Raw genomic sequence first — 12,342 nt, forward strand, 5'->3', positions numbered from 1 at the left:
CTGTCCGTCCCTCGCCCTTCGTAACTGACGGTCGCCTCTCTCGCTCTTTTTTGTGCCATCTCTCTCCAAAGTCTCTCTCTCTCTCTCTCTCTCTCTCTCTCTCTTTCCTTCCCCCCCGCATCTCTCCCATCCCTTCTCCTCCTTGCTCTGGATCCTCCGGGCGCTCTCCCTCGTCTTCCCCTCGGGTGCCGCCGGGCGAGATATGAAGCGGCGACCATGGGTTTCATGGAATTCTACCTGGAGATTGACCCCGTCACCCTGAACCTCATCATCCTGGTCGCCAGCTATGTCATCCTGCTCCTCGTCTTCCTCATCTCCTGCATCCTGTACGACTGCCGGGGCAAGGACCCCACCAAGGAGTACGCGCCCGAGCCGCCGGCGCCGCCCAGCCAGTCGCCCATCCGCCTGGTGGTCATGCAGAACTCGCCGGCCTCGTCCCGCTACGAGCCCAACAACACGGCCGGCCACGCCGAGCCGCCCACGCCCGACCTGAGCCGGGACAGGGAGCGGGAGCGAGACCGGGACAGGGAGAGGGAGAGGGAGAGGGAGAGGGAGAGGGAGAGGGAGAGAGAGAGGGAGAAGAGGAGTACGCTTGTCTGAGGGAAGAGGAAGAGGAAGAGGGAAGAGGGAAGAGGAAGGTTGGAGCGAGAACAGTTATGACTGATGACCATGAAGTGCTGCTGTATCACTTTGTACAGTATCTTTAGCTCTGGACTTTTCTTTTGTTTTTTAAATTTCCTAGATGATGTTCATAAATTGCCGGTTGGTAAGCAAGAGGTAAGCAATGTGTGTGTGTGTGTGTGTGTGTGTGTGTGTGTGTGTGTGTGTGCATATTAGAGTTAGAGCGATCAATCGGTTTGCTGATATTGGCCTTTTATTAAAAATCAGATATCGGCCAGTCAGTGTTGCTTCGCTCTGATATGATGGAGGTTCCTCCTGACCACAGATACAGAAAAACAGACTGTAACACTAAAATAATTTCATCAGTCTGTGTTTCAGTGAAGAGTTTTAGTGTCCCATGATGGTCTAAATGCTGTTTCAGAGGCTTTTCCACCCTGACAAGAAGAAAATTCTGGAGGAAAACACTGAATACTTTTGGCATGAAAATGATCAAATTTAAAGATAATGAATAACGGCACAAAATGTCAATCAATCCAAAGCTATCAGGGATCAATACTGGCCTTATCAGTCGAATCCTAGTGCATAGATGCATTTCTGCATGTGTGTATTAGAGGCCATTGTGTGTCAAGGGCATCTGTTCATCCCATACATACTGTGCTGTGCCAGTGTGTGTTCGAACTCTAATCCATCATGCATTGGCAAATGCATGGGAATCAATTATTACTCATATGTTGTGTGCTGGATCCCAGTGGGACACGAATCGAGGCCAGTGGTGACACGGTCAGTCCAGTCTGACCAGCTGACTGAACCTATTATAATAATAATAATAATAATAATAATAATAAAAAATAGGACTAAAATGCAATACAAGAGATAAACAGGTACAACCAAAAACAAACAAACAAACAAACAAACAGAGATACAATTAAAAACAGATGGAACTTTAAATAAAATGTGTGCCGAAACACAAGAAAGCAATAAAATGGAGATACAGGTACAAGTAGGCTATACTACTGTTCCATTATGTTCCATTATGTTCAATGGAGTTAAAGTTAAAACCCAGTTCACTTGGTTTAAGCGTTGCATTTGGTTGTTTGTTAATTAAGCAACATAATCTTATCAAAGCAGGAAAGTGGAAATGAACTAGACTGGGGTAAATGAAATAGAGTGAGAGAAGACATTGAGGAAAGGGAAACCCTGGACCACCCACACACATCAGCTGCCACTGACTGGCAGACAGGGACACCTGCACAACTGCATGCTCACATACACATGAAAAGGAAAAAAGTCCACCCTTAAAAACAGTTAGATCTCATCAATCTGTGATGTTCAACACATTCCAGGAGTTATTTTGTGATGACTTGTTGTAATTTACTTTTCTGGTTGAACCCACTTTCCCTCAACCTGCCTCGCCTAGGCCTACTTCTACTTTTCCCACAATCTCAGCCGCATCCCTTCACTCAAACCCCAGCCTGTCTCTCTGCTGCATTGCATTCTGGTCTCTCTCCTGCTCCTGTGGGTGGAGAAATTGGTCTCTCTCCTCTTCTCCGATGGATGATTGTTGAACGTCTCTCGGTGCAAAATGGCGGCTCTAGAAAGAAGTCCTCGCTCTTTGATTCTGAGGGACTGACACCAAAACCTGATGTTTACCGCTGAGGTTTTACATCCTGAAACATTTTCTCATATCAGACTCCACTGGAGCTGCTGGAAACATCTGGAGGTGACGTCACCTCATCTACGATTGGCCGGTTATCCACGGGAATAAGACATTTCTTTTAAACAATGTTAAAGTGTTTTAGGGTGGATTTTTCCTTTAAAGAAATTGCCTTTATAAAATAATTCAACTTTTGTTCCTTTTTCAGCTGTCAGGAGATGAAATCAGTGACCTCACTTCACGAGATTCAGGACACAATAAATCTTTTCAGTTCTACTTTCCAACATCTGAGAAACATTAGGATGCAGCAGTGATTGTAATACTAATGAAAGATTGATGGATTAGTTAGATGTAGGTGTGTGATGAGTGACATGCACAATGAAGGCTATGACTGTACATACACACATACACATGGACATGCATGCGTGCACACACACACACACACACACACACAGACACAGACACGTACATGCCAAATGTCACTGTATGTTTGGCTACATTCACCACAGCTGTTTGTGTCTTCTGCCATACTGAATAAGATTTTGAGAGGATAACTACTTTTACAGCAGAAACATCATAAATCACATGGGGTTGGAATGTTGCTTGGCAACATGTTTCCCTGTAAATCCAGCTGAGCCTCCATGTAAATCTACATGCAGCTTTACATATCTGCTCCGCCTATTGGCACATCATTTGTGAGTCTTATAATCAGATGGTATAGATGATATTGTATTGCCTGCCCGCATCTCTCTTAAAGACTGACTCATGAAATGAGTAATGGGCAGCAGAGTTTTAGTTCTACAAACATTTCTCAGAGGCAGCGCTGCTCTGGAGGCAGAAATAATCAGATTGGTCAAGTTAAATGTCAATGGGCAGAGCCAAAGAATCACTGATTTTCTGGCTAAGTAACATTAGACTTAAGCCCAGTTAAGAAGACTAGAGTTAAGAGAGGAGGAAGCTAATATTATGAAGCCTAGCGCTCTGCTGCTAACTGAAAAAATACAATCTATCCATACTAAGTTATCTAGGTTAGCTAGTTAGCCTAGCTGACCTTCCAAGTTCAAACTAGCCATACTAGCCTATAGCTATTTAGGTAAGCTAGTTAGCTAGCTGCTGACCTTCAACATCATGCCATGGTCATAAAATAATGAAAAGTCATTGCCATTTATATTCTTTATATTTTGACCAGAGTTCCTTTTTTGCCATTAAAATTTGGCAATTAGCTAACTTGCACTCTGTGGTTCTTTGGCTACGCACATTGAGGTTTAACCAATGAGATTATTTCTGCCTCCAGTGCAGCTCTTTTCCTAGAAATATTTGTATACTGGTATATTTAAATATTTGTAGCCTGGTGCTTTCACAAGCTCTTGAAGCAGCTTACACAGTGATAAAGCAATGATGCTCCCTTCGTGTAAAATACCTGAACTGTTAGACACTCAGGACAGTGCAGGATGGAGCCGAACATGCCATCCTACCCACAGAGCTCCAAAGTCTGGTGCAGTGATAATACTGTCCATCTCTGCTGCTCCCCTCCCCCTCACACTGGGCACAGTAGTCCCAGACTCTAAGCACTTTGCCCTGCTGCGCAAACCTCTGCCACAGCCTGTAAATCCCCTGCTTGATCCCACCCACACCCTCCCTCCATCAGAGAGATGGACAACATAAAACCTCACTGGACAGGGAAATAATGAATGGATGGATAGATGGATAGACGTATGTTCGTCATTCATCCCTTTGACGTATGCTGGGGACACATGGAAAGTAGGTTGCAGTGGAATAGGCCTAACTGATGACACTTTACTTGAATAATCCAATGCTGATACTAAACTATCGGGTGATAAAAAGGACAAGTTCTAGAAAGTGTTACTTGCGTATTTGCTGCATCTCTAAACTATGTAACCCTAACCGTAGCCCTAAGATTAACTCTAACCCCAACACTGAATATCTATAGACTACTTTTCACACTATTGTACCACCTGAAACTCAGTAGACTTTTTAGTGACACATTATAGTCACTTGATACTAAATTGATATCAGTACTGGACTATCCAAATAAAGTGTGACTGCCTAACTCTTTGGTTGCCTCTCTAAAAGGTTTAAGGTTTACATAACTGTCACGCAGCAGATGTTGGTGTCCAAAGAGATTTTGGATGATCGCAACCATGTGGAATCTGAAACCACCTCTGTTGATAGCATCATTTCAAACTAGGTGGTTTGTTTGAAGGGGAAACCATGCAAGACCATCTGGTTTGCCTCTTTGCTGAGACAGTATAGGACAGAGGAGCAAGCCGAGAGCATCTGTTTATTCCATTCTGACAATAGATCATTATTGCGCAACAACCCAACATGACCCTGACATTTGCATGAACATATAGGGGAGGTGGTTGTATATAATATACGGTATAGGCATTGTATTTTACAATCATTGATCCCATGCATACTATGACCAAATTGTTTAGAATGGCCACAGTGTAAACAGAAACCCTTGTTCAAACATTGTCATGTTTTTCCCTTCCAGGATCTTGGCCAAACCTGGTGGAAAGACAGCAAATCCCAGAAGCCCCTTGAATTCCTGGGATCACCCACCACCCACTGACAGCACATGGGCAACCTGTTCAAACTGAGCATGTACAAGCCAAATGACTTGTTCACGTCTTGCCACGGACTGCTGAGGATCCACTGAAGTCAAACAGACCTGATTTGAACCTGTCAGGTTCACGAAAGGGAAATTCCCCATGGACAATGGAAATATTTGGGCTTTTACTGCATTAGCCATGATTGCCATGGCCCACATTTGCACACAAGAAAGATCAAATGTAGCGATGAAAGGGCTACCTCTCCACCAGCCTGACAAGCAAACTGTTCGGTGCAACAAGGAAGACTTGGATCTCTCATTGCATTGTCACAGTGGCAAGTAGCAAGACTAAGTTGATAAATAACTGGAATTAAAACATTGCCAGTTGGTGTTCAGTCTGCAGGGTGGAAGTGAATCAGCTGAGTGACATCAACACACTAACCTATGATTAGTTGATTCAATTAAGGGGCTGCTGTGGTCAGAGCAATCTCAACCTCCTCATTACTGATTCCAAGCTAATAGAGGCTTTGCAGCTGCATCTCAAATCTCTGCACAACCACAGCTGGCACAGTCATGGAGGTCCAGTGGAGAATTGGCTGTGCACAAATAATCTCTAAATACATAACAACCTGGCTGGAAAAAAAGATACTTGAAAAAAGATTGTTGGTGTCAATTCAGTAATGTTTAAGTAAAAGTGAATGGTCCAAAGGTAGATTTGTTGAAGCTTGAGAAGATTTAGCTGTGTTAACCTGAACAGTTGGTTTTTGACTTTGTTGCTAGCTAACTAGCCAGCAGGCTAATTTAGCAAAGCAAGTAATGTTAATGTTAGTGTGCGACTAGCCACTACTAATGCAAGCTTGTATTTGATACATTAGCTAGTGCTCAAATCAAATGTAATAACAACAAGACAGTGCTGGTTAGCTAACCATGTAGCCTAGCTGTCTAACAAGCTAGCATTACTGAAACAAAATCAATCACATCAGTGGCGAAACAATCAGTTCCCAGTCAAAAACACACAAAAAGTAACATGTATATTCAGTTCAGTTGAGATAGCCAAGTTGTTCATTTAGAAATGCTATCAGCTGTTCACTCCACTGTTTCCATAGAGCTGAAGACCTCCAATATGGCCGGCAGAGGGTGCATTATGTCACCCGAAAGCACTCTACAACAACAGTTCTTCTTTAGTTTTGGGGCGGTTGACATCCACAACAAGAGTTCTCACACTCTTTCCATTCTTCTTAGGAAAAAAACTTCAAATTTGGGCCGAGCAATCTTCCCATTGGGTTCAAAGATATCATCCAGTCAAAATGAAGTAGAATGAATGCCAGTTAAAACTAGAAGCAGCAAAGTAAACAAGCATTCAGTGACAATGGACTTCTGGCAATTTAATTGAGTTTCTATGTCTCTCTCTTGCTTCCCTCCATGAATGGGTTTGTTTCCTGCTCCCTTTTCTGCAGACTGCGTGCGTGTATGTACAATCAATCACTGGCCTTACTCCATTGTTTCCATCCCTTCATCGCCCTCCTAGCCACAGAGAGATCATTAGCTCCTTTGGTTCCCTGTTCAGATGAAGCTGAGACTGTTTATTGGTCCTATAGGGCTCAATGGGTAGAGCAAGGCACTAACACTGCCAGAGTTCAATTCCCACCCATACTTAAAATGTATGCACTCATGGTACTGTAAGACGCTTTTGATGAAAGTGTCCAACAAAAATGGTGTACGTTCTGACTGTTAGTGTTGAATGTCAACACCACATTGTCCTGAAAATGTTTCTGCTGCCAGTGATAAGAAACCCTGATATTTACACAATGTTTTATTTGAATAAGAACATTTTCTAGGTAATGTAATGTGATTGTAACTTAAAAAGATGTTTTTTGAAAAGACGACCACAGAATATTACACTTGATACTGCCAATTCTGTGGCTCTCTTCACTGCCACCCATCTACAGACTGAAGAAATATCACAAAATATGGTTTCATCCTTACAACTGACTGGTGCTTTCTTACAGCAAAAAACTCGGTAACATTTTATTTGGATAGTCCAATGTTGATCCCCCATTGAACTATCAGGTGACAGAAAGTAGATGTTCAACAAAGCGTCACTTGCCTATTCGGTGTATCTTCACAGACTGTACCTCTAACTCTAAACCTGACCTTAGCCTAAACCTAACCCCAACCCTAAGATTAACCCTAACCCAGACACTGAATATCTATAGACTGCTTTTCACACAATTGTGAGATTCACTTGAAACTCAGTAGACTTATAGTGACACATTATAGTCACTTGATAGGAAGTTGAGTATCAACATTGGACCATCCAAATAAAGTGTGACCAAACATTCTCAAGCAAAAAAATTGACATGCAAATCCTCAATAAAAGTAACAACATTATTGTTTGATGCAGTTTAATTTCTTGATGTTTATTAACATGCTGCTCAGCCCTAAGGGGTGTGGGATCTATTCAACATGTCGGGAGAAAATAGCTCTGAAGAGATACTGCATGCTGCAGTGCAAAAAAAGGCAAGCTCATCCAGCACCTTTGCCTGCTTAGCAGCGGACTTAAGCTTCCTTCCTTTTGTGAAATGACGATCCTCCACGGCCGAAAAGACTCTCGCCTCCCGCATCAGGCCAGTAGATCTGTCCCCTCTGCTCATTGGCTCTGGCAAAACCCAGAGATGATACAACACCCAGTCTTTAGAGGACTCGTGCCACAGAGGGCCTCACCAGGCTAAATCCTCTTACATAAAAAAACAAGGGCTGGACATCTCAGTTCCCAGCCAGCCAACCAAATCCACCAATGGCTGTGTCTCATCTGCAATATGAATAGCACAGATACTCCACCCCGATATTTCATGTTTGTGGGATTAAACGGTGAATGCCACAGAGTATTATGACCACGTATTATGCATTTTGTTTTGCCTGTGCTGTTTTTTTTTTCTGGTGGGGGGTTATGTAAGTTTCAGGTTGTCAACAGACAGAGTTTGTCGTGTTCAGGCCGGACCTGGCGGCCGATCTGATGGCTGCATGCAGCTTCACACGCAACACTGAAGATCTGACTAGAAACCTTCAAGTCAGTCCATGCAACGAACCTGTCAGCTCATTGTCTGGGATGTCAACTGTAAGCCTGACTTTGTGGTCCTGTACGGCAGTGGTTCTCAACGTGGAGTCTGGGGACCACCAGGGGTCTTTGAGGGGGTTCCAGGGGGTCCCCAGCAAATTTATGAATTGTTAAACTTCACCATTATTTCATTTACAAGATTAACACAATTAGAGAATGTAGAAGAATGACCATTTTGATCATAGTTTCACTGTTTCTCTCTCTACAGATAGTTAAGGAATTCTGGACAAAATCATATCTACCAATAAAAATATTCTCAGATTTGGGTCAGAGACACCAAATCTCATCAAATGGGGGTCTGTGACCCTAATGTGGACTAAATTAGGGTCCTTGATATGAAAATGGTTGAGAGTCACTGCTGTATGGGTAGAAAGTGGCATTAACACCGTCATGTTTAGGCGTTTGATTCCAACCTCTTGCTCAAAATGTTTGATTCATGGCACTGTAAGGCGCTTTAGATGAAAGTGTCCAACAAATGGCACAGCATTGGTTATTTTATGTGTTATGTGATTCATGCTGATTGTTTTCACCTCTGGATCGGTACTCAAATCAAAAAGTACTCAAATCCCCAAAATCATAACCAGCCTTTGGCATTTTTTGTCCCATTTACCACTCTAAATCACAATTACGCTGTATGCAGGGGTTATGTTATTTGGAATAATATTGGTTTAGACAACCAAAGAAACATTTGCTCGCAGACAATCAAATGCCATTATTCTATTTCGGAGATAAAAATAAGAGCTGAATCAATTTTTATACACTTTTGGCCACTTTTTGGAAACAATGTCATCATGCAAAATCTCACGAATGATTACAAAATGTTGCTTCATATTGTTTTCTTTCTAAAATCCAATATTGTGTAAAGACATTAATATATAATGAGAGTGTGCATTAAGAATGTCTTATTTAACCCATGTAAATATAAAATGTGCAAAAATTATGAATAAAAAACCCTAAAAACTAACTGTCTTGTATAATAGTGAAATGAACAAAAGAAAGAGAAAGACAGTCACAGTAGGGACGGTGAGGAGAAACGAGATAAAGAAAAATATAGAGTGGTAAGATACGAAGAAATGGAGAAGAAAGAGTGGTTGGGGTTAAAGAAGACATGTGAGGTTCAGCAGGTTCTCAGTCTGGGACTTTAAACCCAAACTGGGTTCCCGAGATGATTAATGGAATTTTAGAAACATACTTGCAGCCTCTAGGCTTCTACTAATAATTAATCAAGTAAAAGAGACTGAAAAGGGAAAATAAAAATGATTATTTTGGTACAAAGTTCACCATTCGGTGTATTTACAGCAGATTGCTCAGAGTTTTCGTTCTACAAACATTTCTCAGAGGCCGAGTTGCTCTGGAGGCACAGATGATCTGATTGGTTGTAAACCACTGTGAACCACTGTTTTTCTGGCTAAGTAACGTTAGACTGAAGCCCAGTGAAATAGACAAGAGGTAAGAGAGGAAGAAGATAATATTATGAAGCCTAGCGCTCTGCTACTAACTGAAAAAATACAATCTATCATACTAAGTTATCTAGGTTAGCTAGTTAGCTAGATGAGCTTCAAGTTCAAACTAGCCATACTAGCCTATAGCTAGCTAGGTAAGCTAGTTAGCTAGCTGACCTTCAACATCATGATGCCATGATCATGAATGAATGAAACATTTTTGCCATTTATATTCTTTATATTTTGACCAGAGTTCCTTATTTGCCATTCAAGTTTGCCAGTTAGCTAACTTGTGCTCCGCCCACTGAGGTTTAACTCTGACAATGAGACAACAATGAGATTACTTCTGCCTCCGGAGCAGCTCTGCCTCCAAGAAATATTTGTATAACTAAAACTCCACTTTATGTATTTACACTACAGCAGGGGATGTGACTAGGCAGTGTTTCATCTTCAGGGCCTTCACCTGCCTGTCGATCTCAAACTGCTCTTTAGCTCTCGCTGAAAACTCTTTTGATGCCGCTGTGTGACGGTCTGAACTCGTGGGATTAGCAGAACATCCCAATCTGCTCCCTTTCACTTTCAGAAAATGGCGTTATATAATGCCAATCCCAGCTAGTGGGGTGCTATAGAGGGCGCAGTATAGAACAAAATGAACTGAGAGAACTGTACATGTTGCATACACTCTGGGATTTAATCAGGACACATGTTGCAGTGATATATTTGGACGGGGACACGCAGCTCGATGCTTCGGCTCCATACGCTTGTTACTCCGCGTCTGAACAGGCCCAGTGAGCATGACGTTAAACTGCAGACCATCTGCTTTAATTGGAGGGTATTTTTAGTCGTATCAGATGAAGCTTTGAAGAACTAGTTTTGTACACGGCCCACCCGATTCTGACTGCCAAAAGCATTCGGACAGATTACGAGATTATATTCAATAAAGCTGCATTTTAGCATGAAGTCAAGAGATTCTTACCGTGCGGTGACGTCTCAAAGTCGACAAGCAGACAAACTCATAAATATTACAAGACCCTTGAGATCTTACTGAGACTCCTTTAATTTCCCCATAGATTTAAATTTGTAAGAAAATTAGTGAGGGGAGAACTACTAAGGTGCTTTTTCTTTACAAGCATGAAGATTTGAGGTTAGATTTTTGTTTTTATTTGCAGTAATTTAGCCAACATATTACTCCATAATGCTTCAGAGTAATTTAGAGACAAGTGCAGTCACATCTGAATCCCCATAGATCTAGGTTTACACTGAAATTGATATATATTGGAATGGAAAAATGGCAGTATGGTTTGGAGACATTAAGAGTTTTTGGCTACATGCTGACCACTTTATTGAATATAATCTCAGTCTGTCCATACTTTTCCAATCCTGAAATGGGAGAAACATGGAAAAAACAGAGATTAGGCAGTTTTATTAAGTAATCCTTATCTGCCCAAACACTTTTGCCGTCATGAAATGGGAGTGGTGGAGGATAAAAAGGGCAATAGATGAAGTGACGGGTGAGGCAGAGTACAGTATGAACCTGGTCTTCACAAACTGTTGTCAAACCTCCTTTCTGCTGTAATCTGTTGGTCCTTAAAGAGATTTAGTTTTACCACTTAGACAACCTGCTGTGTTTTAAATCTACACTACCAGTCAACAGTCTGGACCCACCTGACTGAATGTTCTGTGTTTCTCATTCTCTTAAAGCCGTTTTGATCTAAAGGCTTCTGCTTAAATGCTTCACATTAGTTTCTTAGACAAATCTAAATAGTGAAGTTGATCGTATGTATGAATTTCTTTCCAAAGCCTTTGCCTTTCCATCAAGGCAAAGAATCTAAAATAAAAGATAGTTTTGATTTGTTTAACACTGTTTTGGTCACTGCGTAATTCCATTTGTGTTATTTCATAGTTTTGATGTTTTTACTGTTATTCTAAAATGTGGAAAATAGTAAAAATAAAGAAAAATGTGGTGTGTCCAAACTATTGACTGGTAGTGTACATATATTACATACATAACACATTTATTGTATTCATCTCACTGTTTTTGACCACTGCATTCATCTTTAATTGGTGAACTTCACATCATCCTGCTATTAAACTCAGTTGTTTGAACAGTTGGTGGACAGATGCTGCAGCCTAGTGGTTGTTGCTGGAACTGCAGTTGGATTGAACCAAAGTCAAACCACACTCTTGTTCACACTCATCTAGATCAGTGATTCTCAACTTGTTTCATATCAAGGACCCTAATTCAGTCCACATTAGAGCCTCAGACCCCCCATTTGATGAGATTTTGTCTTTCAGACCCAAATCTGAGAATATTTTTATTGTCAGATATGTTTTTGTCCAGAATCCCATGACTGTCTGTATTGTAGGTAGAGAGATAACAGAGAAACTATGATCAAAACAGTCATTTTTCTACATTCTTTAATTGTGTTAAACTTCATTATTTCATTTACAAGAAGTTAACAATTCTTCAGTTTGCTGCGGACCCTCTGGAACCCCCTCAAGGACCCCTGGTGGTCCCCAGACCCAACGTTGCGAACCACTTAACCTAGATGTTGGAAATCAATGCCTTTAGGTGTATACAGATGTTTATCGATGCATGTGAAGTGTTTGAGATTTAAAGGACCAAGACTTTTAATCATGTGATGATGCATTTTCATATTAATTAGGAAGCTGCTGTTATTATGGCAAAATAAACTAAAATTAAAAGAAACAATTAAAGCTGATTCAACATATTGTCTCAAGATGAGATGTATCAATTGAAAAAACTGAGGAAAAATAATGTAGTCCTTAATGAACTGACTAACGTAGGTCATTATTCAGTGCAACTTTAGTTAATTAAAAAATGTAAGGAAGGAAATAATTTAAAAGAAGTCATGTCCTGTTTTATTCAGACTCATATTATGTGTTTGGTGAGCTGGGATGGAAATATAAA

The 12,342-nt window shown here is 41.2% G+C and overlaps 1 protein-coding gene across 1 annotated transcript; it reads left to right on the forward strand.

Annotated features, from left to right (window-relative positions):
* Nucleotides 1–216: 216 nt before the first annotated feature.
* On the forward strand, nt 217–600 carry smim36 (small integral membrane protein 36). Its single transcript, XM_071515688.1, has 2 exons — nt 217–506; nt 558–600. The coding sequence occupies exons 1-2, from the start codon at nt 217–219 to the stop codon at nt 598–600; spliced, it is 333 nt and encodes a 110-aa protein (XP_071371789.1).
* The last annotated feature ends 11,742 nt before the right edge of the window (nt 601–12,342 follow it).

The sequence above is a fragment of the Centroberyx affinis genome, unplaced genomic scaffold, assembly GCF_046629955.1.
Source record: "Centroberyx affinis isolate AG114_WGS23_722 - 3 ecotype Tasmania unplaced genomic scaffold, CSIRO-AGI_Caff_v1 ptg000365l_1, whole genome shotgun sequence".
NCBI classification, from domain to species: domain Eukaryota; kingdom Metazoa; phylum Chordata; class Actinopteri; order Beryciformes; family Berycidae; genus Centroberyx; species Centroberyx affinis.

Bases quoted from the DNA above. Each gene is read 5' to 3' on its own strand.
- smim36 (XM_071515688.1), top strand. From the start codon at position 217: ATGGGTTTCATGGAATTCTACCTGGAGATTGACCCCGTCACCCTGAAC. The intron at 507-557 runs GCGGGAGCGAGA...GGAGAGGGAGAG, and splicing joins GACCTGAGCCGGGACAGGGA to GGAGAGGGAGAGAGAGAGGG.